The sequence below is a fragment of the Thunnus maccoyii genome, chromosome 12 (assembly GCF_910596095.1).
Source record: "Thunnus maccoyii chromosome 12, fThuMac1.1, whole genome shotgun sequence".
Taxonomy (NCBI): domain Eukaryota; kingdom Metazoa; phylum Chordata; class Actinopteri; order Scombriformes; family Scombridae; genus Thunnus; species Thunnus maccoyii.
Window position 1 is genome coordinate 22,422,477 of NC_056544.1, and position 26,613 is coordinate 22,449,089.

Here is a 26,613-nt window from a genome sequence, read left to right on the forward strand (position 1 = left end):
AATTGCACATTTTGCAAATAAGTATATTTAGCATTTATTTAGCCTCCTTAGGGTGAGGTTTAATATAACCGCACAATTTAGATATCATCGGGTAAGTTGTCTCAACAATGGTTGGCATGCACATTTTTTCCTTTCAGTCACTTATGTGTAAAACTACAATGATGTGGCACCAATAAAAATATAAATATAAAGTATTTGCAAATTAGTTTTTTATCGTCAGTATAGACTTTTTAAATATTGGCTCATGTGTTTAAGTGCAGTTAATTCATAGCAGTTAGTTCATTTTCAGACATGGTGATTATAAAGTTATTCCAACAATAGATTCTCAAGTAGAATTATTACAATCATATGTACATATACTATTTTTACTAGACCCTAACTAACCCTAACCCCTATCCCAATTTAGCTGCGGAGGGGTTACATTTCAATTCAATCCATCTGGTGTTTTATATCATCTTTCCTCCCTGTTGTGTTACCTATTTAAAAGAAACTACAGGCTTAGATCAAGCATCGTCAAACTGTTCAATACCAAAAGAGATAAAAGGGTTAACTAATTTAGTTGAGTTTGTTAAAATAATTATGGCTAGATTCAAGTACAGTAGGTTTTCAGTTGGTTTGTTTATTTTCTATTGTAATGCATTTGTCCAATATTTGATTTAAAATAATTTTGTTTTTCTTGTCTTCTTATGTGTATGTGTTTCCAATATGTCCTTGAGGGGACGTTGTGGAATAAATTTAATTGCAAATCATTGGAAATCAATGGAAAATATCTTCAATGAATGTTATCTAATACAGCAGAAACACTTTCAGCCGTAATTTACAGCCGTACATACTAATAGTCACTTCACCAATCACTTGACACCTTTCATGTCTTTTAGGGTCCTACTGGTCCTATGGGATCCCTCGGCTACCCTGGGCCTCGTGGTGTGAAAGTGAGTACTATCTTAGTCACACAGCACAATACTGCCATGATAAATTTCCACAATCCCTGAACTTTATCTTGACTCTATTCTCCACTCTTTCCAGGGTGCTGAGGGAATCAGAGGCCTTAAAGGTGGCAAAGGAGAAAAGGTAAACACCTTTCCAGTCTACTCCTCTTCCTCAACATGGTTGACAGATGTCATTTCTCTAAAAATGGACCATCAGAGTTGTAATTCCTTCTCAAATGAGGTTTCTTTCGAATTCAGAACATGGAAAAACTATTTAAGGCCCATCAGTTTGGCAGTTAAGTCCTCGTGCCACTGAGCTGTAATGGAGTGTGGAACATTAAACTAGAATGAGGCTGTTTGTGGGGCAATTTCACTGGGGATTGATCTGTTGCCATTGTCTTCTTGGATTGCCGAGGCGGCCTGTTGGTACTTAAGTGCCACTGAGCAGATTTTCCACTCGACTGTCAGGAAATTGAGGCTCTTGAAGGGTTACCTGAAAATACTGAGCATGTTGTTAAAATTATACTACTTTAATACTTCTGTCTTACAAGAAATCCTGTGCGACAAGTATCCAACAAGCCCAAGGTTACCTGTTAGGTTATATGCTTACCATAATTTATTGTATAATTGACCAAGATGTATTATCTTAATAAAATACGTCAGAAAATTGGCAGTATATATAGTGTGTGTAGGGAATACAGCTTTCATAAACCATTGATAGCAGGGCCTTGGGTAAGATTGGAAGCTGCATTCTGAATTTGAACCACCAGATGTCAGTAGACTGACACACAAAGAAAGACAGACAGCAACTTAACTTGAAAACTGCTTACGTGAATGTTTTATTTAATTGGCCACTAGGTGTCAGTATTAATATTTCCTGAGGACCCTTTAATCTTCAGCCAATAGTAAAACTGCCATGCTAAACTTTAACCATGATTCACATAAATGATCAATCAGTATTACTGTTTTTTTGATATTTAAAATATTTCAGATGTGAACTATTTTGCTAGAAGTTATGAGTTTTGTCCCTGTGATAATGGATAATAACACTTTTTTTTAAATCTCTGTCATCTTTAGGGAGAGGATGGATTCCCTGGCTTCAAGGGTGACATGGGTCTCAAGGGTGACAAGGTGAATCACCATCTTTAAAGAGAATACTGATGTTTGCAGCTGCAGAAAGTGTTAGGGTGGTAAAGAAAACGACATAGGTTACATCTGTTTTCTTTGCATCTAGGGTGAGGTTGGAGTATTGGGACCCAGAGGAGAGGACGGCCCTGAGGGCCCCAAGGGCAAATCAGGACCCAACGGAGAAGCTGGTGGCATGGGATTAGCTGGAGAGAAGGTAAATAATCAATACCAGCAAAGACTGAATTGTAAAATGTGGATTTTCCTTTGGATTAAAGTGTTCTATTGTCTTACTCAAATTCAAGTTTAATTGTGTATACAGTAGAATAGTTTTATACAGATGCAATTCAGTGTGATAATAGGTTAAACACGTGTATAAATACACTCATATATAAATAGATGTAGGAATACAATGGCTGTTGCAATGCTGTGGTGGGATTGAAAACCAGACCAGGGGAAAGGTTGCTCTTTAAGAAGTCCAATAGCAGATGTCTTTAATGAAGTGAACTGGAAAGACATAGGACTGTAGTTTTGTAGCTCTCCAGATCATCTTGAAGTTTAGATTTTCCCCACCTCCTCTCAGCTCTACAACAGTCTAATTTTAATTGGCTTATGTTGCCAACGTTTCTGCACAGAGCTTTGATCTCTGAGTATGTTGGTTCACAGCGCTGCTGCAGTATTCATACTCTAACAAATTAGTATTAAAGGTTACAACAAGACCTTTGCAGTTCACATTAAAATATGAGGATAAAAGTGACCACTCTGAACAGAAATGATGAATGCTTCAGTAAAGGTTTAATTTGATATCTTGTTTTTTTTTATTAGGCAGATAAGCTTGGATCAACATGTTTTGTAGCTAAAATTAGACTACATCATAAAAATACAGTAATGGTCCTACAGAAGAAATTCTGATTTCAGCAATTATAGATATGAAAATCTGAAAAAGAATTAGAAATCATGTCATAAGGGAGACTTGAGGAACATTACTGGCAGGTCTAAAATTGATTAGAATGTTATTTTAGGCATTTTAGTAAAATTGAAATTATCATTTGAAACACAGGTGAAATAATCTCACCTGCTGCTAATACAGCCTGTTATTTAAGTCCATTTTCAATACAACTACTGCTGTATCAATAATACATTTCACATTTTGCTGACATCTTCATCCTGACTTGCTTACACTGAGTGCAACAGTAGAAGTACAAATTTAAAAATCTGAATTTTTGCATTTTAAGAAATCAAAAGTTGCAAGAAAGAATTGGATTTATACTCAAATCAGGTATGACCTGACCTGCCACAGAAAGCCATCTCTACCTTAGTTTAAAAGTACAGGGGACAGTTACATCAGATTGGGTATACTTCTTAATGACCATACACCATGTAAAATGACCAAAATGGACCAAAGTGAATTCACATTTCAAAAAAAGCGTCTGCACATATCCCAAGTCAAACTTTATGGTTATAAGTTTATTGCCTTTTGCAGTGCTTCTGTGAACTTAACTGCAGTCTCAAACAATGTCTCTAGTGACACAATGAGAATTCATCATCTTTGTTATGTTTTTCTTTGCTCCTTTTTAGGGAAAACTTGGAGTCCCTGGATTGCCTGGGTACCCTGGAAGACAAGGTCCCAAGGTATTTGATGCGCGTTATAATATACTCTTCTGATCAATGCATGTCCCCACTACACTTGGAGGTCAGAGATCAGGGCCAGCTGTGTGTGTTCACGTCAAGGGCAATTCAGCAAAGAAGAAGTATGCCCACAATCTATTGATTTGCCTTACTGTTGTGCATTACGCATTACCTGCATGTGTGTACATACAGTATAGTATGTGAATGTTAACTGTATATATGTAGTGATTTTCTCAGTGACTTCATAACCTTCTATCTATGTCTGTCTGTCTGCTAATTTGCTGACTAACACTTAAACCAACAAATACAAACCCAAGCAGACACCTACTGTACTCCCACCACAACTCTTATAGGAAACCTAAGTGGCATGGTCACCTGCTGGAGTCATCAGCTGTCCTCATTTCTTAAACTCAGCCGATTCCAGACATAGTCTAACATTCGCACATTCCTTGCACTGTAGAGCTGACCACTGTGCCACAGCTCCACTATCAAGATGTGCTGCTGCAGCTGGTTCCTCTCTGCTGCTGTCAGCACTGACAGCTTGGCACTGATATGATGGGTCAGATACACCTACTCTCACAACAACCAGATAGGCAAGTCTCCTGCTCTGTATGTTAATGTCAGCAGGATCTGAGCTGAGCGTGGTCCACAAATTAATAAGAGACCTGGACAAATTACACGAGTCGGAGAGACACAAATTAAATGAGATGAGAGTCCCAATTCCAATCTATTTATTCCAGTAATTTGTAAGCAATTCTTTCACAGTGAAATAATTGGATGTTTCACTTTTGAATAAAACTTTTCACAAGTGGAACCAGTGTAATAAATATGTAGTAAAGTATGCAATGATAGCAAAAACAAGAATACTCGTTTGTTTGTATCCATAAATAATTTTAAGGCTGCCCACAAAGGTTCCCAGTGGGGAACTCTATATGCTTCAAAAAGCAGTTTTTGGAAAGACAATAAAGGCATGCTGACTTTGGCACTGTATAAACAGTGCCAAAGTATCCTTTCTATAGCCTGTATTCGAAGAGTTTTCTTCTTTTAAAAAAAGCTGAAGATATCTGGCTTTTAAAATTCATGAGACCCACTCTAAGTTAAAACGAAATATGAAGCTGTCTGTGGTAACATTTAATGAGGATGCTTTTATAGAGCAAATCCTTTATCATTTTAAAGATACTGTATTTATATTCGACACAAACTTAATATACCTTTTTTTCCAAAGTGGATTCACAAATCAACTGCTGTTCACTGTGTGTTAAAGTAATTGAGATAGAATCAAAAAAAAGCCCATTATCACATTGCACAGTAACATCAGTGTTACAAAATGTCAAATAGTCCTCAGGAGTAGGATCAGGGTCAAAGTCCTGGCGCGTTTGCAGCCTTTATCCCCCTCGATCAGCCTTTGCATGAATCTCCACTGGCTGTGTTTTTGGCTGCTGCACCCCATCACTCTCTGTTAATAGCTTTCCCACACTGTTAATTCTGGATGCCATTTGCAAAAGCTTCAGTGGACTGTCTTATCTCTGTGGTGCAAGTCAGGCTTGTCCAGTACCAGCTCTCCTTTCAGTTTACCATAACTGCACCTCTGTGAAAAACAAATTAAGCAGCATAGATCTTCCTTCCTGCTGTCTCCACAATGTTGGGCTGTTTACTTCTTGCAATTCTGCCCACGCCACCGTGTTGTGGTGCCCTTGCTTATACTGCACAGTATTATACACACTATACATATGCATGTGAACAGTAATGAGCACTATAGATGTGCATTGCATCAGAGAATGAACAAAAACCCAGACATGCACATGACCTTGCTGTGCAGCTGAGACAAATAAATGTTTAACTTAAATTGTTTAAATATATATATATATTTATCCTACCTAATGCTGCATAAAGTGAGGCTGTATTGGTAAGCTGCTTGGTACTCCTTTTTTTCATCCAACAGTGATTGCCCTTCCAGTGTTTGTTTGACTGGCACCATCGCCACTATCAGAGGGCACACAGCCTGAGAAAGCCCAATAACTAAATTGCTGATGGGTATCAAAGGGGATCTGCTGTTTCCTCTTCCTTTGTCTTTATTTGCTCCCACCGCCTGTTTTATCTTCCTATTCTGCTTCTTAACTGTGCTAACAACCTAACAGCACCTCTGTGTGTCTATTGTCAGAAAGTCTCTAAGTGGTGGGGAGGAGGAGGCTTTCCCATTGGGCTCTTTTGATGCTCATTTATCTATGTGGATCCAAAAATTATAAACTGTAACCCTATGATAACAATCTGCCGGATAGTGTGGCAGGACTTTCTATGTAAGAACTTCAAAGTTTCTCTATTAATTAGCCTTGGTCAGTAAAGCGCAAAAGGGATTTTGCTATTTCCTCCTCAGCCTCTGTGACATCGTTACTGGACAGAAACTATGGTCTTATTTTAAGCCCTGCAACTCTCTTATGTCTTTCCCATTCCTGCCTCTCTCTGTCTCTCACACTTTTTTCTGTACTTGCCTTGCAGGGCTCCAATGGCTTCCCTGGATTCCCCGGGTCGAATGGCGAGAAGGGCGCAAGGGTGAGCCACAAACTTCATTATTCTACCTCCTTTTAAAGACATTATACTCAGTCACTGGGGGCTTTCATATGTAGCAAAGGGGAGTACGTGTAGAAAGTGTCGAACACTGAAACGCAGGATGGTCAGTATGTGTTTTAGATAGCCACCAAGTCTGCAGTAGCAGTCACACATAACGTTACTAAGATGTTGCTGGTTTGAGTCTGACTGAAAGAAGCCAAAAAAAATACCATTACGTTTTAATTTAAAACATGTGTATCCTTGTTTTTCTAACCTACTTGTGTATGGCCTACACTACAAAAGTACACCTGAAAATGACACCTACATGTGATTGTTGAACATCTCATTCCAAAACCATGGGTATTAATAGGCTGCTGTAAGAGTCTCCACTCTTCGGGAATTCTTTGGAGCCTGACTGCAGGGGTTGCTCCAATTTGGCCACAAGAGCATTACTATGGTTGGGCTTTGATAGGCAATAAACTCTGGCATTCCAGTTCATCCCAACGGTGTTAGATGGGGTGAGGTCAAAGCTCTCTGCAGGCCAGTCAAATTACCAAAAATACCAAACTCAGAAGACCATGTGTTTATGTACCTCTCAAAGTTGGAAGCGCACCATTGTCCAAAATATTGCATGCTGAACCCCTAGTTTCCCTTAACTGAAACTAAGGGGCCTAACCCAAACCATGAAAAACAACCCCTGACAAAAAATACTAAAAAGTAAAAGGACAGAGTTGTCCAAATACTTTTGGATTAGGGCTGGGCAATATATCGACATTATATTGATATTGTGATATGAGACTAGATCTTATCTTAGATTCTGGATATTGTAATATCGTCATATGGCATAAGTTTTGTCTTTTCCTGGTTTTAAAGGCTGCATTGCAGTAAAGTGATGTAATTTTCTGAACTTATCAGGCTGTTCTAGGTGTTCTATTATTTGCCTTTACCTACTTTGTCATTATATCCACATTACTGATGATAATTTATCAAAAGTCTCATTATGTAAATATTTTGTGAATGGTCATCCCTACAATATTGTGGCAATATCGATATCAAGGTATTTGGTCAAAAATATTGTGATATTTGATTTTGTTCATGTCGCCCAGCACTATTTTTGATGTAGTGTAATCAGGATTTATCTCTTGAGGGAGGACTGACATGTATTCAACTGTGTGAACATAACCATAGAGTGGGTCCAGTTGAAATGGGTTACAGACGAAGGGATAAGAGGCAAGAGAGGCAATGGTGGGGAGGGTTATTGACGAGACAAGCTTGTCTCTGCTCTCAAACAGACATTGAGAGGCAGACACCCCTGGCCCCGGTGTGCTAGGACTGACAGGTAATTCAAGCTGTCAAGTGCCTCTGGGTAACCACTTACCGCAGCAATTTGATTATTTATTTTTGTCCAAAGATGCTCAGATGGTTCTATTTCATCCCTGCCTCAAACCCCTTCAGTATTAATGTTTGAGTGTATTTGTTATTATAGAATTGCTGAAGCTTAATCCTCTGAAATGTTATGAAAAACGTACTTACAATTGCTGATGACTTTTCCTTGAATCAAAGATTTTGTTTTTCTTTCTTAGGGAATCGCCGGCAAATCTGGTCCTAGAGGGCAACGTGGCCCAACGGTAGGCAATTCAGCTGTCTGCCAACTCTGCCCCAAGCCCTATACATAAATGATTTATTGTGCTCAAATGAAATACCTCTCCTTTGTGTGTTTGTGTACGGGCTTATTTTCTTGTCTTTTGATGGGGATATGCACTGCATGGGGAATCATAGAGATGGGCAGGCAAGACACTAGACATTGATTACCTGCCCTTTATATTTCTATCTTGTGCTTTTTACTTTTTTTGTTACATTTAATATAGAGCAAAAAAGTAAAAATTGCATTAATTTTCCTTACAATTACTTTATTGCTTTATATATCGTGCATATAGGGTCCACGTGGTGGACGTGGTGCTAGAGGACCAACTGGAAAACCAGGTGCAAAGGTGAGAGACAGATCCATTTTTGACTTTTCAAATTTTTGATGGTTGGACCAATGATTATAACATAACACCACTGTGTCTATCTACATCTAAGATTATTTACAGAGTGAACAGAACATGAACAAAGACAGTTAGTTTGAATATATTATATACCTGCAATGTAAAATGCTCACATATTGCATTTTTATTTGCGTATAAAACACAATTCTTGACTGCCAAATCATGCTGCAATATAAATGTGCTCCCTTGCTTATAAGACCCTAGTTTCAGTGCTCTACATAAATTTTACTCACACCTCATACTTTGACAGTTTTGACAAAGTCGACAATTCTTTCTCCTCAGGGCACCTCAGGCAATGATGGACCTCCCGGCCCGCCAGGAGAGAGGGTTAGTATCACATTCTGTTTTGATCAGTGGCTGTTACACTTGTGAATTGGTGGCAGCAGTCTGAAAATACAGTGTGTCCCATGGTCTTTCCTTGAATTTCAATTCAAAGTGAGTTACGGGCATTTTTTCAAATCAGAATCAGATCAAACTGTGTATATTCTCTAGCTGCTTCAAATTACTGATTATATATGTGTCTTTTATTATTCTGAAAGGACCCAAATCTGTTTACTTGACTCTACATCTGGCTGAAAATATTCATATGATATAAAAAAATATTTATAGTAAAAAAGTGGCTAAATTATTTATCAGTTACCATTTTACAAAAGCTGGATTTGCAGACTTCATTGTAATTCAATTTAATTCTACCTACCTGTTAAAGTTGTGTTGTGTCTCTCATCCACTTTTCTCTCTATTCATTCAATTAATTTTTTTTTCATTATAGGGACCTCAAGGACCACAGGGACCTGTCGGTTTCCCTGGACCCAAAGGACCCAATGTAAGTAGCTGCTGTCAAACTGTCATGAGAGTTGGCACCATCCACAACAAGTCCATGTTGACACTTTTAATATAAGCTTTTCAAATATTAATACACTCTTACAACCTGATGTCTTGATTTTTATGAACTGTCTACCTGTTCACCCCCAGGGCCCACCAGGAAAAGATGGACTGCCTGGTCATCCAGGACAGAGGGGAGAGACGGTGAGTGGGTAGTTTTGTCCATGAATGTGTTGTGTCGTGCCATTTGACCCTCAACATTGTGCATCAGCGCCCACTCACTCCCCACTCAGTCTTTCGCCCTCTCAGATAGGTTATACAAAAGATAAAATCATGGAAGACGATAACTGAAACAGCATACAAGTTGTGTGCTTAGGGTGAAAGTGAAGCAATAGAAAATGGAATATGGACATTGCAATACAGCAGAGCTGATTTAGTACATCATCGCAAATGTTAATGGTCACATTTTTCAACCAAACCTTTTGAGATTATAGATTAGTTGATCATTGACAACACTGCTGGTCATCAGGGCCTTTGATGGTATCCACTTCAATACATTATACAGTATACTAACTTGTTTTAGGAATAGTCGTAGGTATTATGACATACACATGTTTTTCTGCACCATTCTTCAATCACATGTCCATGCTGCATTCATAGAGCAAGAAATTCTCATATTTTGTTGTTTGTTGTAAGCATATTTCAATGACAGTAATGTTTAAGTGAATTTAATTAAGCTAAACTGAGAAAAGTTTTTCAACTTTTCTGTTCACCATGTGTGTAATTTTCTTAAGTCAAGTGCCATCATCTTGATGCAAGTGCAGTTATCTGCCCTATCAAGTAAGGCATTCATTTGTAGAAAATATCTAATTTGTTTAAAATTATTGAAGGCTGAGTTTGAGACCAAATGAGGTGTAAAGATGTCAATGTTTTTTTGCAGTGTACAACCAGAAGACCATAGACTGCTCTATATAACTGAAACTGTTACTATGCTGATATTAACAACTTACACTGTAATATAGTTCCCACTGATTTTCTACACCCTTACACACAGCAAAAGTAGACAGTATTGTACATACTATATAATCCTCCTTTTGTACAGTTAACAATAACTCTTTTTTCCCCTTCAGGGCTTCCAAGGAAAGACAGGACCTCCAGGACCTGGAGGGGTGGTTGGACCACAGGTAGATGTGCATTACACTTCACTGTTATGGTTAGGTTCCATCTCCCCCAATTGTGCACACATCTTGTGTCTATTGTTGGGGGCTTGAAACTAAAATCATGAGACACTGAAATTGAAGTATGCAGCTGTAACAACAGATGAATCTTGAAAAACAATACCCATATGCACAGATTGTAATCAAGAGGCATAAAATTTTTTGAAAAGCTTTAGAATTTTTGATGGCTTCAGTGAGATCTCCTGTCTTTAGAGAGTAATGAAGCGTGGGCTGAAAATAAATTATTCCATCTCATTAAGGCTCCCATTCAGCAATGAAAAACAGGAAAAGTAGATAAAAAGGTAAAAAGTATTTGTTAACCAGTGCTGTTTCAAATCTGAGGAATCTGAATCATAAAGTCCTATTGTCCTAAAGTACCACTTCTGTTACAATATTAAATCTCTTAGTCAGTGGAAGTTTTTATGGTACATTCACCTTAATGTGTCCTTGTTGTCCCTGTCAGGGTCCAACTGGAGAGACGGGACCCAGTGGAGAGCGTGGGCATCCAGGCTCTCCTGGTCCACCTGGTGAGCAAGGTTTACCTGGAGCTGCTGGAAAAGAAGGTGGAAAGGTAAACAAGCATTTTTCATAGCCTTTGTATGCTGCAAAATGAAAGGGCACAAGTTATGAGTATTAACATGTATTATGCTGAATTAGTTCCTGGCCTCTTTGTTTTTGCATGACTTTGAGTCATGGCTGAAGTTGCATGCAGTTAAATTATAATGGAAGTAATAACATCTTAAGTCAGATAAAGGTCTTTGGTGCTATAAAGAGTGTGTTTCTGTTTAAGTGTCATCTAATAGAAATGTGAGTTGTTCTTTTCACAAACACTTCTTATGAGCTTTTTAAGATTTTATGCAGTTTACTTCTGCTGTAATAAAACAGCACTCTTATTGTTAAAAATGAATGGTTTTAAAAGATTAAAGATTGAACATATTTTTGTAGAAGAGCTGGACAGGGGGTCTTGGTTTTGCAGTTTTAAAGTCTGGAATGTCGGTGAGATAGTGTTAAAGGAAAACTACAGTGATATAATAGAGCGGTACAGCAATTACAAACTAAACATGGTGCCTTTGTTTAATATCTGGTGTATTCCCGTCTTTATTATTCCTTTGATGGTTGTTTGTTAAAAAATGGCACATAACTTCTTTTTCGCCACTTCTTAATCAATTGCTGCTCCCACATAATAAGGTCTAATTTAGGCTTTTATCAAACAGATCAATCACTGTAATTGTTTTTCTTCTCTTTCCTTTGTTGTTTTCAAAGATTCAGCTTTGGTCATTGTTTTCACCTAAAGCAATTCTATGTTTAATGATTACCTGATGATATATCAGATGTCACATAAGTGGATGTTATTTTTTCTCTCTCTCTGTAGGGTGATCCAGGTCCCCAGGGTCCTGGTGGAAAGCCAGGGCCTCAAGGCCTGAGGGGCTTCCAGGGGGCAAGAGGTCTTCCAGGGGCCATGGTAACACACAGACCACCCACACATTAACACTCACATGTGCACACAAAAATGTGTCATCCCACATCCTGAGCACACACTCTGTTGAATTTAGCTCCAAACCCCAATTACCAGGCTAACTACCTGCTGTTAAACCAAATGTCAGCCTTGGCAGCGGACCTCACTAAAAGGTGTAGAGTTGGCTTACAGAGAATTAATAGAAAGGACTGAGCCAGAAACAATATTAATGTACTTCATCATCATTTATTACAGCAAGGTTGTGTCCAATCTGCATGGATGACACCTTTATGTAAACATTTGGACATATTTAGTTAAATGATACTGAGATGTTAAAGTGCATCTGATAAAAACAGTGTGGCCAGCTGTCAAATTTAGCTGGAAAGCAGCTGTATTCTTTGTGTTTAAGAGACATTAAAATACACAGACTACTGTATGCCTAGAGATATTTTATACTTTTCTTATGATCAATAAATCCTATTAAAAGGCCAAAACCAACAATGAACTGATCCTGCTAACAATTATTGTCTGTGTATCGTAAACCTGATATAGCTTATTCTTCTGTAACATAGACTTACACATCAGTCGAAAGCACATCAGTGAGCCACCCGGTAGCACTGGGTGACATGACATGTTCCTTCATTACCATGAACATGGACACCAGTAGTAGGAAGAAGCATTCAGGTCCTTTACTTAAATAAAAGCAGCAAAGAGAGAAAGACTAAAGCATTTGATTTGTTTACAATAAGCAACATCTCATCCTTTGATTCTGGATTTAGAGCTGCACTAGTGGCAGATCCTTTTTCTTTAAGGAGTTCTTGTTGTTTTCAATCGAAGAATGAGTCAATGTCCTCTGATTCTGATTAAAACCCAAACTTTGGGAGTACATTACATCACATCAAGGCCTGCTGAGTAACCCAAATTAATTCTCAAAAGACGTGGGTGTAGGTGAGAATAAGTTCAAGGTGAGAGAGGATCGCTGTTAGAGGCTGACTGAGGATCAGCTTGAGGGACTGTGGCTGAAGCTCATTTCAAGGCTGACCATTAAGAGAGCGCATGACAGCACAGCCCAGACTTATTGCCACCGTTATGTTTGTCTCATATGTGCAGAGGGATGGCTTTTACTTCATAAGAGCAGCACATATACACACAAACACACACATACATACACACAGTACACAAGCAAACAGCCTCCCACTCTTGTCTTAAAGTGATCCTTTCCAGTCACACACAGAGACAAACATTCATGTACATGTACACCCTTTGTATAAGCAAGAACATAAAAGTTAATCTCATTCTGTTTGCTTAGAGAGCGAAGGCACACAGAGGCACACAGAGGCACACATTGTGCGAGCAAACACACACAAAATGTTGGGTTGCACATTTGTTTTTTTGGGTTTTTTTTGGATAGGCATGCTCTCATAGAGCGCACACACACACATAGACACACTGTCCTCCCATTTCTCTGTCTTGAGTAAAGGCAAAGTAGCGATATACGAGCCAATAAATATCTTTTTGTGTGTCCGGCAAGAAAGATCCTTCCAGCTTTCTATATGCAGTGTGGTAAAATGCGGAGGCTGGGGAGGTGGAGAGCCTGCTTGGCAGCTTCTGCAACCCCCTGGCTCTGTTGGAGCCTGTAAATTAGTTATTATAATGAAAGTCTTTACTGCCTCTGGTGAACTGTGTTTTCCATATGCAGTCTCAGCCTCTCCTGGTGCTATGATTCAGCACAGGCATTGCCATTCAAGGGCCGGGATCTCAAGGCGATGACAGATGTCCAGAAATAGATAGACTATACCTGAACTCCTTGGCCTTGTCATTCCTTCACTTTTTCATTTTGTTTGAAGATCATTTAATGACTCCTTTTGCATCAATAATATAAATATGCCTACATAACAGGCTATTCATAATTCATTAAGTAATAGCCAATATTTCTCTGGTAAAGTTGAACTGCAGCCTAAGTAAATGTTTTGGTATTTTGCTCCTTCATGAATGAGTATTTCTGTGCACCATCCGTCGTTATCATTTCTTTTCTGAGTTTGGTGATTTTAGACAAATCACACCACTGAACTCCCGCCTACTCAGCTCATTCACAGGATGCAGCTGGGATAGTCTGATTGCTTAAAGAGCCACCTACAGCCATGATTTTGTGACATCACAACTACTTTTGAAGCCAATTGTGATTTAATATACTAGATTAGACTAGAATATTACTACTAGTAAGTGAGAATATATGTGTTTTTATAAGGAAGATGAAGCTGCTGCCTCTGTAAATTGGGTGCTTATTACATGTAGATATTGAATGTAATTAAATGAAAAATTAAGCATGTTTGCTCTATGCTTTCATGTACATAGAATAATACAGTAAATGTGGCAGATGCAATACACAGTAGATTCAGAAAATTTAACTTAAGAGTCAAAACAAAGAAGTGGACCAACTTGACACCATTACTAATATATAAAAACAGATATTAGCACTGCTTGATAGAATACTGTATATGCATCACATTTCTTTCCCAAATCACTAGTTATTGTATGCCTTTCTTTTCTAAGCCTTCTCATACACAGGTATACACACACACACACATGCACACACATACACGCACACAGTAACATTTAAAGGCCTATTTGACAGCTGTGATTACTGCTCTTTCAATGGCATTGAACGGCGGCCTGCAGTGAACAAGATCTAACCCTCTCTTCTCCTCTGCTTTCAGGGTCCAGCTGGCTTAAAGGGAGGAGAAGGGCCTCAGGGTCCCCCTGGCCCCATCGTAAGTAGCCCGTTACTATGGTTACCCCATCTCTCCTGCCACAGAGATTGCAGTGAAAAGTGACTTGTGCTTTTGGAGAATGGAGTTGCACATGCTGTGCGCAGCTCCACTCTCCAGTCATTCAGCAGCACACACAATGCAAACTGCAGTGTAAGGGATGGTAGAGTAGTATAACTGAACAATAATAATAATAATAATAATAATAATACACAAAATAATATTTTATTCAGTATGAATTAATCAGAAATGTTTGCAAAAGATGACATATAAAGAAAAATCTCTTCTATGGTAACCTTTGCAACCCCATTTATTAATTAAGGTTAAGATTTCTATACACTTATTTCAGCCTTATTTTTCATTTTGTTTGGATTTATGTTTCCATGTGTGAAGATAGTGAATATGCAGATTTATAATCACACGTTTCTTCTAAATGAAATCCTCTCTTAAACTGAGATTTACTGAATTTGGTGTTGTTCCACTGTTGTATTGCTCAGCAGAAGATGAACATTTCAATTTTGTAATGTTTAAAATAAGGAGCTTATGAATGTGTGTCTCAGTGTTGGAAAAAGCAATATGCAGCTTGATTTATGATGTTTTTGGAGCAGCCAAGAGAAATTCTTAGGTATGAAGTTAACAAGAGAGCTGAACAACATCAGTTTGAAGCATGGCTTAATCATTGCTTAATTGCCTAATTGAACAACAACTAGTTTCATTCCAGTAACAAGATTGGTCTGCGATGTTTTCCACTCACATTTAGTGGGTGCTATAGCAACTGTTGTGGCAGAGAAGGAGGAAGTTTGTGAGTTGTTTTCACTTTCACAAAAAAAAAAAAAATGTTTGAGCACCACTTTAAGGGAAACTTTTTAGTTAATTGATATCACACGTAATACATTTAGGATGTTTTTCTCTGTGATTATGGGTACTTGTGTCGCATCTCCTGCATCACTGATTCACCTTTAACCACACTAAAGGACATCCTCTTCAATATTATAGCTGCATTCATATACTGTACTGTGTCAAATCGACTTCCTCTGACATAGTTTGGGACCCTAAAAGGGAGCAGGAGTGGCAGGGTAATCCATAAATAAGTGGGACAATTTTTTCTTCCCTTTGTCTCTGAGCCTCTCAGTTAGCGATATATGCAATGAAAAGCCTCAGGAGCTCCAGCGGTGAATCTGTACAGAAAGCTGACTGACAGGCAGCTTTGAACTGTCTGACATTTTGTTCAAGCGTTAAACGCGGGCTCCCGATAATTGCCCCTGCTCACCAGCGACAGAGCAACACCAGATTAGATGACAGCGGATATGCAGAGCACGGATGAAAAGATGATGAAAGCAAGAAGAAGGGGCATTCTCTGAATGAGTGAAACCATTTCCACTGCGAAATGAGATAGTTTTCTTAAATTGGCTTGAAAGTGAGTCATTGGCTGAAAACATGTGATAGACCATTTTGGTAGTGTTTGAAAAACTCCTTGAAAAAGAGACCGGTGTGCAATGCCCACGCACACAAGAGATCTGATATTTTCCTCCATCGATTTCCTGCCAGAGATTGAGCTGCTGTTGTGCTGTGGGAAAGTCTGTGAGTGCTGTATGTGTGTATTGCTGTTTCATGTGTGTGTTTGAAAGAGGCAAGCCAAAAAGAACAGCACAGAGAAAAAAAAAAACAAAAACAGAAAGGATGAATGCGATGAGTTGAGTCACAAACTTTGGATGTGTGTCTGAATGTTTTTGTGTTGAAGTTTTGATTTCTAGCCAGAGAGTCATATGTGGGAGAAAAACATGGATGAAATGAAAGGGAGGGAAACAGAGAGAAAGAATGTGATGTTATGAGTCAAAGAAACGTGTGTGAGTGTGTATGTGTGTGAGTGTTCGTGTGTGTGTGTGTGTGTGTGTGTGTCCTGGCGGGCAGGTTGGCAGGCTTTGGATGACAGTTTGGAGCTGTGTGTGTCACAGGCAATGTCTGTCATGAAATGGGCCAGGCATATGAGTGCCAGGTGGCAGCTCACATCAGCAGCTGAATCAGTGTGTGTGTGTGTGTGTGTGTGTGTGTGTGTGTGTGTGTGTGTGTGTGTGTGTGTGTGTGTGTGTGTGCATCAGGGTGAATCTTTGGCTTGTACACATACATGTGTTTTATTCGAAAGCAGCCTGAGACCTTCCCTGGGTAGGAGGATGCTGTAATGACCTGCTGATCAAAGATGTAATCACAGATTAAGTGATTTGGGCCACCTACACAGCGATGAGCATCCACCTGGGCACAGTAAAGAGCATAATAATAAGACACACTGGTGTGGGAAGAATGGCAAGACCTTGCATAAGGTCTTGGCAGAGGAAAGTCCCTGAAAGCAGCTGAGTCCTATTATTACTATTGCTAGATAAGAGCTTGCTCATCACCACAGGTGCTCTCATCATTGAAGCTGACAGCAGGGTCAAAATACTTATTGTTAACAGTTTATAATTCATTTAAGTTAAGCCATAGGTTACATGATTATCTCCACCAGGCATAAGCATTTGGTCGTGTGTGTTCTTGTGTCTGTGTGTCCATGAGTCTGTGTGTATCTGTCTGCAGTTAATCTTTCATACTACTGGACCCAACAGCCTAATATTTGTTGTGCACATTTATGACTGCATGCTCAAGGACCTCTCACAGTTGTGGTGTTTAACAATCTCTTTATGAGCCTATAGTAAAACTTGGACTTCTGTGTTTTCATCAGTCCTCGCCATTTTACGATATACATTACGACATTGCAAAATTCTTTCCCGGCAATTGGCTAGGCTAAAAACAAGTCTGCTGCTGGCCTCATTTTGACCTCTGTTGTGGGTCAAAACTGACATCTATCGAAAAGTTTGGTCTCATCTTGAACCAGAGCATCTGCGGATTAATTTCATTCCCAATATGTTATGATCGACTAAAGTTAGGCATGATATGAGATGAATCAATCCCATTTTTGTTATCTTCGCCACCATCTTGACTGTAAGAGAGCCAAGAGGCTCAATTGAGGGAGATTCAACTGTTCTTTGTTTGGGAGGAGAGAGGGAGGAAGGGAGGGGTTTTATCTTGTGTGGTGTGTTACAACAAAATGTTCTAAATAAATAACAATGTTTATACTTAGAAGTTTGGACTTATCGTCCTGTTTATTGTTTCCTTATTAAGTTTCTACAGTTAGGCAAACCCAGGGTGTTCGGTCACAATAAAATTACACTATTCTATGCATCTTCAAGAAAACTGAGACTCTACTATACAAAAACTTAAAAAACTATGGATACATTTATATAAAACTTACACACTTGGCAGAGATCTGCACTCTACTGAGTGCACTCTTCTTGTTATAGCCCCTTAAAGCAGTTAAATAAAAAACATGTCAAAATAAAAACCAAATTAAAATCATATTCTAGATATTCTAATGTGCTCATTGCTAAAGACATTAGACCTCAGTGAATTATGTCTTTGTATAGAGAGAAATATTTATGGTTGCCTGGGCACATAAAATAAACGTGAAGGTCTTTGTATTTTTCTGTGGAAATTGGTAAAAAAAATGAAAACAATGAGACTTATCCATTCAACTGTATTAAGGATACTTCACATAAAAGTGGCTATAGTTTCTTAAACAAGTATTCCTTGAGAATTTCTTGATTAGGGCGATCTTTCTAATGAACTCAGATTTTAAAAGAAAAGATTTTTTTTAAGTTGATTCAAGCACACTCTCTGTGGCTGTCACACATTTTTCTGTAAAAAATTGACCTTTCTGGTTAGTACCACATAATGCAGCAATGACTAATGGGTCTTTGTTCATTGGTGACAGGGTTCTCCTGGAGAAAGAGGTGCTGCCGGCCCTGGTGGTCCCATTGGTCTGACAGGTCGCAATGGCCCCCAAGGACCACCCGGCCCTGCTGGAGAAAAGGGAGCTCCTGTGAGTATCGTAAAGTTTGAGGAAAAGAATGATTTGATTGCCAGTGAAGCAACACTTCCTGATGACTGTGATCCGTGTTGTGTTTAGGGAGAGAAAGGTCCCATGGGTCCCGCAGGCCGTGATGGCATTCAAGGTCCTGTTGGTCTTCCTGGCCCCGCTGGTCCTCAGGGTCCCCCTGGAGAGGACGGTGACAAGGTGGGTAAATCTATCTAAATATCTACCTCGGAGAATGACATACTGTTCAAACACAACAAAAGCATGCATAATACTGCATTTGGTCTTTAGTATTTCTGCACTATCATTGTAATCACTTATGACAGACCACGGCTATTTCAGGCTGCTGCATTGTTGTCACAAAAAAACATGTATTCCAATGTCATACAAACAGGCATGTCATAATAATCAGTATATATATATATAGAAAACACAGTATTTAAAACATATAAACAAACAAGGTTCTTTTTCAGTTACTCTGTTTGGCCTCAAGCCTGCAATGACAGAAGATATTATTAGTGGTACAGTGGATTGTTGCACTCAGTAAACTAAATAAGTACACACTGGGTGCATTAAAACATTACAACACCTCTCCGATCTCAGTCATGTCTCCTATCACACCATTTTGTCAATCATAGTGCCGATGGGGATAGACAGGGAGCCAATCAATTAATAGCAAACACCCGCCCAAGGTCCTTTTGGGCCAATCAAATTAGAATCTCTTGAGAAATATTTACTGCTCAATCGTGGCAAATGTGACACTTTAAGATATTGGACTTTGACTAAATGTTTTAAGATGGAGATGAGAGATGTGAGCTCTGCTGTATGTATTGCACCACAGGGAGAGGTTGGCGGACCTGGACAGAAGGGAAGCAAAGGAGACAAGGGTGAACTTGTAAGTCTTTGTTTTCTTTCTCTGTTACTTCAAATGTATCTCTTTTTGCATAAGGCAATGGGTTTTACATAATTATCCTTACAAATTAAGCAAAGAACACTGAATTCTCAAATTAACTGAATAAATCAAAGAACACAGGTTATTTGTTGGCATTGACTCATCTAAAGTTATCTTGCCCTTAACAATCTGCAGAATATAAAATATTAACTGAAGTGTTGTTATGTTTCTTAAATGATTACTTAGTTTTTAATAAAAATGTCTGTTCTCTATGTTGTCTATAACATTTATATTTCAATGGACTTTGGTTTCAGTCATCACAGACATAATTGGGTCAATGTGAAATAATTGAATTAAATATTGCAATGTATTTTCCTTGCCTATATAAATGGCATTCCTCCATTTAGACAGTCTGTATGAGGATGCCTCAGCATGCAATTGATTTCATTAACTTCTATTGTTCCCTCGTGTAAATGGAAACTGCAGGTATTTCTTGTCTCAGACTGCATATCTCTTTGTTCCCTGTACTTTCAGGGTCCACCAGGCCCAAGCGGTCTTCAGGGTGTGGTCGGAGCTCCTGGTCCAGCTGTGAGTATCACTTCCTCTGGCCATCCTTGAAGTATAATCATACACTCTCAGCCCACTTTTATTAATGGTTGTCATACTGAGGAATAAAACATGAAATGAAAAGAGTCCCGCAAATGACCCCCTTGTACACCAATATTTCCTCCAACTATTATTTCACCTTTTTAAAAAGGTATCCAACATTGATTTGTCGGATATTGAATTTTTAAAAATTCTGTTTTCAGCATTTCAGATGCCTTAAATTGTGTGTGTTCTCCTAATGTTAGCTGGCCCCTGGTTACCTAGTTACCATTGTTGTGGGTCAGAACAATGAAATAACAAACCAAGTTTGAAATATTTACACCAATTCAAGGCCTCATTAAGACAGTGATTCTTCAAAACAGAAATTGGAAAAGGACCGAAAGTGTGTGGGAAGATCTTTATATCATAAATGTCTGGTTCTACAGACTGCCACCTGTTATCCAATAGTTTCCAACCATGTTCCATTAAGAGAAATGTGCACTCGATGCAGATTTTCACTGATTTATTTTTACTTCACCCTGTCTGGCAAATGGTGTGATAATCAGTTAAATGAGCTAGATTGGAAGACTTGGCTCTTAATGGTGCACAGTTGGAGACAACGAGATACCCTGATTTAAGAAAACATTTTATTCCCCAGATTGACAGAAATGAAGTACTTCCTCCAGCCAGGTCAGGGACAAATTATGCAAGTAGTATTACTTTATAGTGCCGCCTCTGCAGTCCAAATACCTTTGGCTGCAGTCCCCATTCATCTTAAAATCCCCATCCTTTTATCATTGTAATGTTACACAAATTTTATTTTAATTGCGACTTTTACTTGAGGCAACATATTCGTATTAGGGGACCCCACAATGAGTTATGTCATCACAGCTGTTAACACCCTGTTCTTTAGTGGACAGTTTTTTAACAACCAGCCATGAGTTACATGACTATTACAAAAAAATCAATTAGTGCAATTAAGAGTTTGTATTGCATTGCCATTCACATATAGGATTAAACTTGTGGCCCTCCAGTTTCAAAACTGTCTCACAACCCACAATAATATGCCGACTCACCAATCATTTCCATGTCTTACTTCATATGGCACCAGACATAGCTGAAAATACTGCCTTGTATGCTGCGGACCAGCCTCTACTCATCCATCTCATTAACACAACAGGAAAAGTCCTGTTTCTACAATAGCTGATGGCCTGAGGGCAACTAACAGCTCATTGCTGTAAATTATCAGGCCTTAACAACCATTCTAGCAAAAATTCAGCATCTGCAGGGCTCCGTGGGGGCTAGAATAGACCTGGTGAGACGGATTGCCGTGAGCAGGTAGTGCACCCAAGCTGAATAACAAATTATTTAACAGTTGTTTGTCCTGGTGAGTCAGTCTGCTCATGTGTATTCATACCTTCATAACAGAGTTCTGAGTCATGCTGTGTAGTTTCAACATTGTCTGCTTTCTCTTTATTATTGAACGTCCTAATGCTGTTATCAATTTTGACTATATCTACCCCACCTCTAAATGCAGGAAAATTGCTGGTGTTTGTAGGGGAAATGAATGATCCAATTTCCTTTTCAACTAAGGCTTAACGATGTTTACAACAGCTCAGTCACCAGTGCTATTGTCTTCAAGATGCAAACTGTTGGAATGAAACACTCTATAGCAGCACTATTGAGCTTCATCAGGATGTGGTACACATCCCCTCTACAAGTCAAATGTGTTTTTGTGTTTAGTAATATCTAATAAGAAGACCGTGTTGTTGGAGAAGAACTTTTTAAAATATGAAATCTGGCAAAGAAAAATCCTGAAATTGCCACTTACATTTGTTTAGTGGTCAATCTGAACAAAATACACTTCAGGTGACTTATAACTTACACCTGCCTGTGTGGTGCCTTAAGGCATCTCTCATCCCCATAGGTACAATAAAATACAAGTGCCTTTGCTAAATCTTATCTCATTCAGTTACATCAGCTATATGTATATTTCAGATGGGCCCATACAAAAATTCTCAAGTCTCAAACTAAAGACTCACAGTTGTTTATAGCACATTTAGTGCTCTACATTGACTTATAATGATTAAATGAATAGTTTAACATTTTAGGAAATACACATATTTGCTTTTTTGCCAAGCGTTGGATGAGAAAATCAATACCACTCTCATGCCTGTACAGTAAATATGCAGCTACAGCCAGCAGCAGATTAGCTTAGTTTAGCACAAAGACTAGACACAGGAGAAACAGTAAAAAGGTCAATCCATGTACCTGGAGTCTTGTTATTACTGTGAGGTTGCCAGACAAGCAGCAAAGACTCCAGGAAGTTACTGCACCTAGCGAAGAAATAGATCAGCACATAACCTTACCTGAAACCACAATGTGTGACACTACACGTTTTGTACAGGTTCTAGTTGGTAGGCTTTTTTTTTTCCTTGAGAGAAAGTCAGGATAGTTATTTCTTCCTGTGTCCACTCTTTGTGCTAAGCTAAGCTAAATTGCCGCTGGCTGTAGTTTCATATTTACCATACGGACATTAGGGTGGTATCAATTTTCTCTTGACGAGACAGGAAATAAGCATATTTCCTAACAGAGTTTCCAAAAACTGTTCCTTTAAAGCCCTGACAGAAGCTTTTTTCTATAGAGAACTTCAGCATGAGTTGAATGCATACATTTTTGCAATTGCTTCTCTCTTAGAGATTTATTTCAGTATTTCAGAATATGTGAAAATTTTTAGAATAAGGTCAGTCATTTCTGGAGATTATAGTCTTACATTCTGAGCATTTACTTTGGATGACAAATTATGCGGGAGCTAAATTCAAGCACTCTACATCAAATCACATCACTGATGCTGATTTCCCAAAGCAGCAGTTTGGGCATTCAGATTTGTGACTTTTTTACGTATAAGTCCTTCTAAACTTTAGCCCACCTTGTCAAAGAGTCTTCAGTCCAAATCTGTACTCACGCTACCTGTAATCACCTAACATTTCCCTCTAAATTGTTTTGCATTTAGTACGAGCGCCCGAGGCTGCCTTCATGTCCCAGGGCTTAGCCAGAGCTCCACAAGCACTTTCAAGTGCTGACATGCGTTTGAACTGAAAACTCACAGTTTGTCAGCACTTCACTGCTTCCCTGTAGTCTCCCCTTTCTATCCTCTGTTGCCCTGTGCACATCTGACTTCACAGATGAAGTCAGCATCTTTCACATACACTGTTTACCATAACCCTGTGGCTATACTGTACTGTAGCTTATGTTTCCAGATGAGAAGCTTTGGTAGACAGGCTGCTATTTTCCCGGGTAGCCCAGCAGTATGTGGCTCAGTGGCTAAAACTGTTGCTCCGTGATAAAAATGGATGTAATCTCACCCTTGATCCTTTTCGGTTTTTAGTTTAAATGTCTTCCATAAATTTTTCCTCTGAATGCTCAAAGTGCTGTCCCATTCAAAAGACTTTCACATCGACTCTGAACTCTGTTATCACTACACAGTGAAATGTGCCAAAACTCTAAATGGCCTGTGAATGTCTGCTTATGAGTTAGCCTTGAAATACATTGTTGACCTATTCGGGGTGCATGCTGGGAAAAGCTCCAGCCCCTCATGACCCTGAGCGCAAATATGTGGGTGTAGTGAATTGATGGATGGATGAATTGCCATAAAATGACCTTCAGAAAAAGCTTTAAGGTAACCGTCCATCCTAATCTGTGTTTGAATATGGGCATCGACCCACCGTCTACCATATGAGCCTGGATATACTCCATAACCTTGAAAAGGATTAAGAGGGTAAAGAAATCCCATAAGAGAAAATCCACGTAGATATGAATGTTTGTGGACAAGCGTTCACTGAAGCTCCGGTTAATGGGGATCAGAATGAAGATGTTTGGATTTAATGAACTTTGACCTCCCACAGGGTAGCGACGGTGAGCCTGGACCAAGAGGACAGCAGGGTATGTTTGGCCAGAAAGGAGATGAAGGACCCAGAGGATTCCCCGGTCTACCAGGACCCATAGGACTGCAGGTAAGTTTATACCAAATCTGCTCACACACACACTTTGCACAGATGCCTACAGATGCACGTGTTGATTCTCTTTCTTCCATTCTCTGAACACATGACAATCTGATCATGTTGAACGCAGCCTCATAGGTATACACATCACTTTTCCTCTGTCAAAGCCAGCCGGAGCAGAATTAGTTCCTCCACACCCCTTAAAACGACAACATTTCATCTCTCCTTTCATCATTTACATTACATCAAAACAGAACATAATTTATTAATGCAGCCTCAGCTCCTAATAACACTTTGTATTGCTCCTGGGCAAATAATGCTTTTTTCCCCTCAAGGACTTTTCCTTAGCATAGACAGTGCTAAAAATCCATCACCATTGCTAACATTTTGCATTTGGCATTTTGCCGTGGTGTTAATGGTTGGGGGAGACTGCCATTGGTTTTCCACTCAGAGTACATCATTATCATGCAGTAAACCTCTCCCCTGCAGTGCTCCCAGGTCTAAATAAGAGACCAGCTGCTTCGGTAGCCTGTATTTGTTTAGGTATTTTCATCCATCTATAGTACATATGCATTTATCCTTTGCAAATATGTCACATAATACACATATTACAATACACATATGCATTTAGAGCAGATGGGCACCTCTGAATCAGTCAGGCAGTCAGTGATTTGTTCAAGGCTGCTTGGACACATGGCTGGACAAAATTGCTTTGTGTAATATTTTATTGATAAATGACCAGCAGTTTTATTTTCCTCCTTAACACACGTTGGTCTGCAGCTATTTATCTTATTTTTAATTTTTATTGGTTAATCAATTCATGCAAACGTTTTTCTTGAAATCATGCACAGAGAATAGCAAGCATTTTTCTCATTTAAATGTGATTGTGTATCTCTGAAAGAAGAAATAACACATTCTTCATCTTACAAATGAAAAGTTTAAATGATAATTTATACAATTATTCAGTGCACTAATTCAATGATGCAACCTTTCTTGTTCTGGTATGACCAGCAGGTTATGGTGGCTTATATTTGCTAATGTTAGCAAAGTTTAGGTAGAATTTTCTGTGTACCTGACATTACTGAGTCAGTTCACTGACTTGATGACCCCTTCTTGTGCTACTTCTACGCTATGTTTTAGTATTTACAGTGCTATTATTGTTGGTGTTCAGTAGGAGTTACAACATACTAATCGTATGTTTGTATGTTTGTTTTTACCAGATCTTTGGCATAAAGAAAATTTGTCCAATAAGGATGTAACACTAAGATTAAGTCTAAGCTTTTCTACTGTCGCTTTCTACTTTGCTCTATTCAACTTTCTTTGATTCAAAACTGCAACAGAGTGAAAGAGGAGCAAAAGGGCAAAGCATTGGATCATTTAGGCCAATAAGCTGAAGTTGAAGAAACTTGCTTTGGTGGCAATGAATAAAGAAACGGCACACTTTAGAATATCTCAAAGTCAATTATCCAAGGACTCACTGAGGATGAAATTAGCGCGAAGCCCCGCTGGTCAATAGGGCCAGATAACGTTGTTATTAAGTGCAATTGGCTTTTAATTGGGCATAATGCACTCCATCTCCACTCTTTTAATTATGTTTGGCTAAGCTGCCCTTCAATAGATGGCAGCAGTCACTGCGAGCTCAGCTCTTCAATGCAATTATCTGTAGCATTAATGATTTTTGACTATGGGGAATGAATGGCTTCGGTTTGAAAGTCTCCCATCATTTGGGGCTGTGTTTGCCGTAGAATATTGGAGTCCTCACTGAGTGGATGAATTCCTCCGATTAAGAGGTTAAGATGTGGACATAGAGGAGAGTAAATGTCAGATTTGATTACACCAGAGTGCCCTTATAGTTCAAGTCTAGTGTGGAAAGGTAGAGGGAAATGCCTAATCATAAGTAAACATTTATTGATTTGCTCAGATATGTGTGCCGAAGAGTAGTTGTGTGTGTTTATGTGCCATATGTTAATGCTATTCATAATACACCTCTTCTTTACAGCCTTCTAATCCATTAGATTTTACAAACAAGCCTAACAAGCTCATCATTCATCAAGAGCCTGTCACATCCAAACATTATTTATGAAAAAAGTTGCTTTATTTTCCATTCTTACTACCCTCATGCTTAAGTCCCAGACAGGATCTGTTATAAATTAGCCTTCTCTGCCTTTGCAAAGGTACAGTAAATCAATGAAATGGGCTGAAACTACACATATGTGATTGCAATGATCGATATTCGTGTCATTTTGGCTTTACGGTAACTTATCATTACCGCCGCTTTCCACCCACCTATTGATTATGCATGCTCCATCATCCAAGTTTAACTAACACAACAAATAATAACGGCAATTATGCAGATAGACAATAAGCAACAATAGTGAGTGAGAGCTCCTTCATTTTCATTGCAGATAGACCTTCCCAAGTTGTATTCAGACTGTTTTAGTCAAGCATGATTGAATCCCAGAACTGGATAATACGCACTGCCTGCGCTGTCCCCTTTGTTTCCACTTTACGGTGGACGTAGATGGATGGAGCTTCCATCCTGTAATTTACACAGGCTGATTATACCCAAGCCTCCCATACCCTTTAATTACAATAGGCATCCTTTTTGACTAATTGTGTGTTTACACTCAGGGGTTCTGGTTGTATTAATGCATTCTCCATCACATCACATCCTAAAGCCCACTATTCAA

At 38.9% G+C, this 26,613-nt stretch overlaps 1 protein-coding gene across 2 annotated transcripts in view; it reads left to right on the plus strand.

Annotated features, from left to right (window-relative positions):
• The window catches only part of LOC121909108 (collagen alpha-1(XI) chain-like), an 88,948-nt gene that overhangs the window by 43,157 nt on the left and 19,178 nt on the right, over positions 1–26,613 (plus strand). For both annotated transcript variants that reach the window (XM_042429523.1, XM_042429524.1), the window contains 20 exons: positions 879–932; positions 1,027–1,071; positions 2,007–2,060; positions 2,164–2,271; positions 3,633–3,686; positions 6,180–6,233; positions 7,814–7,858; positions 8,168–8,221; positions 8,561–8,605; positions 9,048–9,101; positions 9,251–9,304; positions 10,231–10,284; positions 10,781–10,888; positions 11,690–11,779; positions 14,491–14,544; positions 18,344–18,451; positions 18,539–18,646; positions 19,287–19,340; positions 19,872–19,925; positions 23,828–23,935. In XM_042429523.1, the coding sequence (XP_042285457.1) occupies positions 879–932; positions 1,027–1,071; positions 2,007–2,060; positions 2,164–2,271; positions 3,633–3,686; positions 6,180–6,233; positions 7,814–7,858; positions 8,168–8,221; positions 8,561–8,605; positions 9,048–9,101; positions 9,251–9,304; positions 10,231–10,284; positions 10,781–10,888; positions 11,690–11,779; positions 14,491–14,544; positions 18,344–18,451; positions 18,539–18,646; positions 19,287–19,340; positions 19,872–19,925; positions 23,828–23,935 (1,359 nt within the window). The remainder of the gene's footprint in view (positions 1–878; positions 933–1,026; positions 1,072–2,006; positions 2,061–2,163; positions 2,272–3,632; positions 3,687–6,179; positions 6,234–7,813; positions 7,859–8,167; positions 8,222–8,560; positions 8,606–9,047; positions 9,102–9,250; positions 9,305–10,230; positions 10,285–10,780; positions 10,889–11,689; positions 11,780–14,490; positions 14,545–18,343; positions 18,452–18,538; positions 18,647–19,286; positions 19,341–19,871; positions 19,926–23,827; positions 23,936–26,613) is intronic.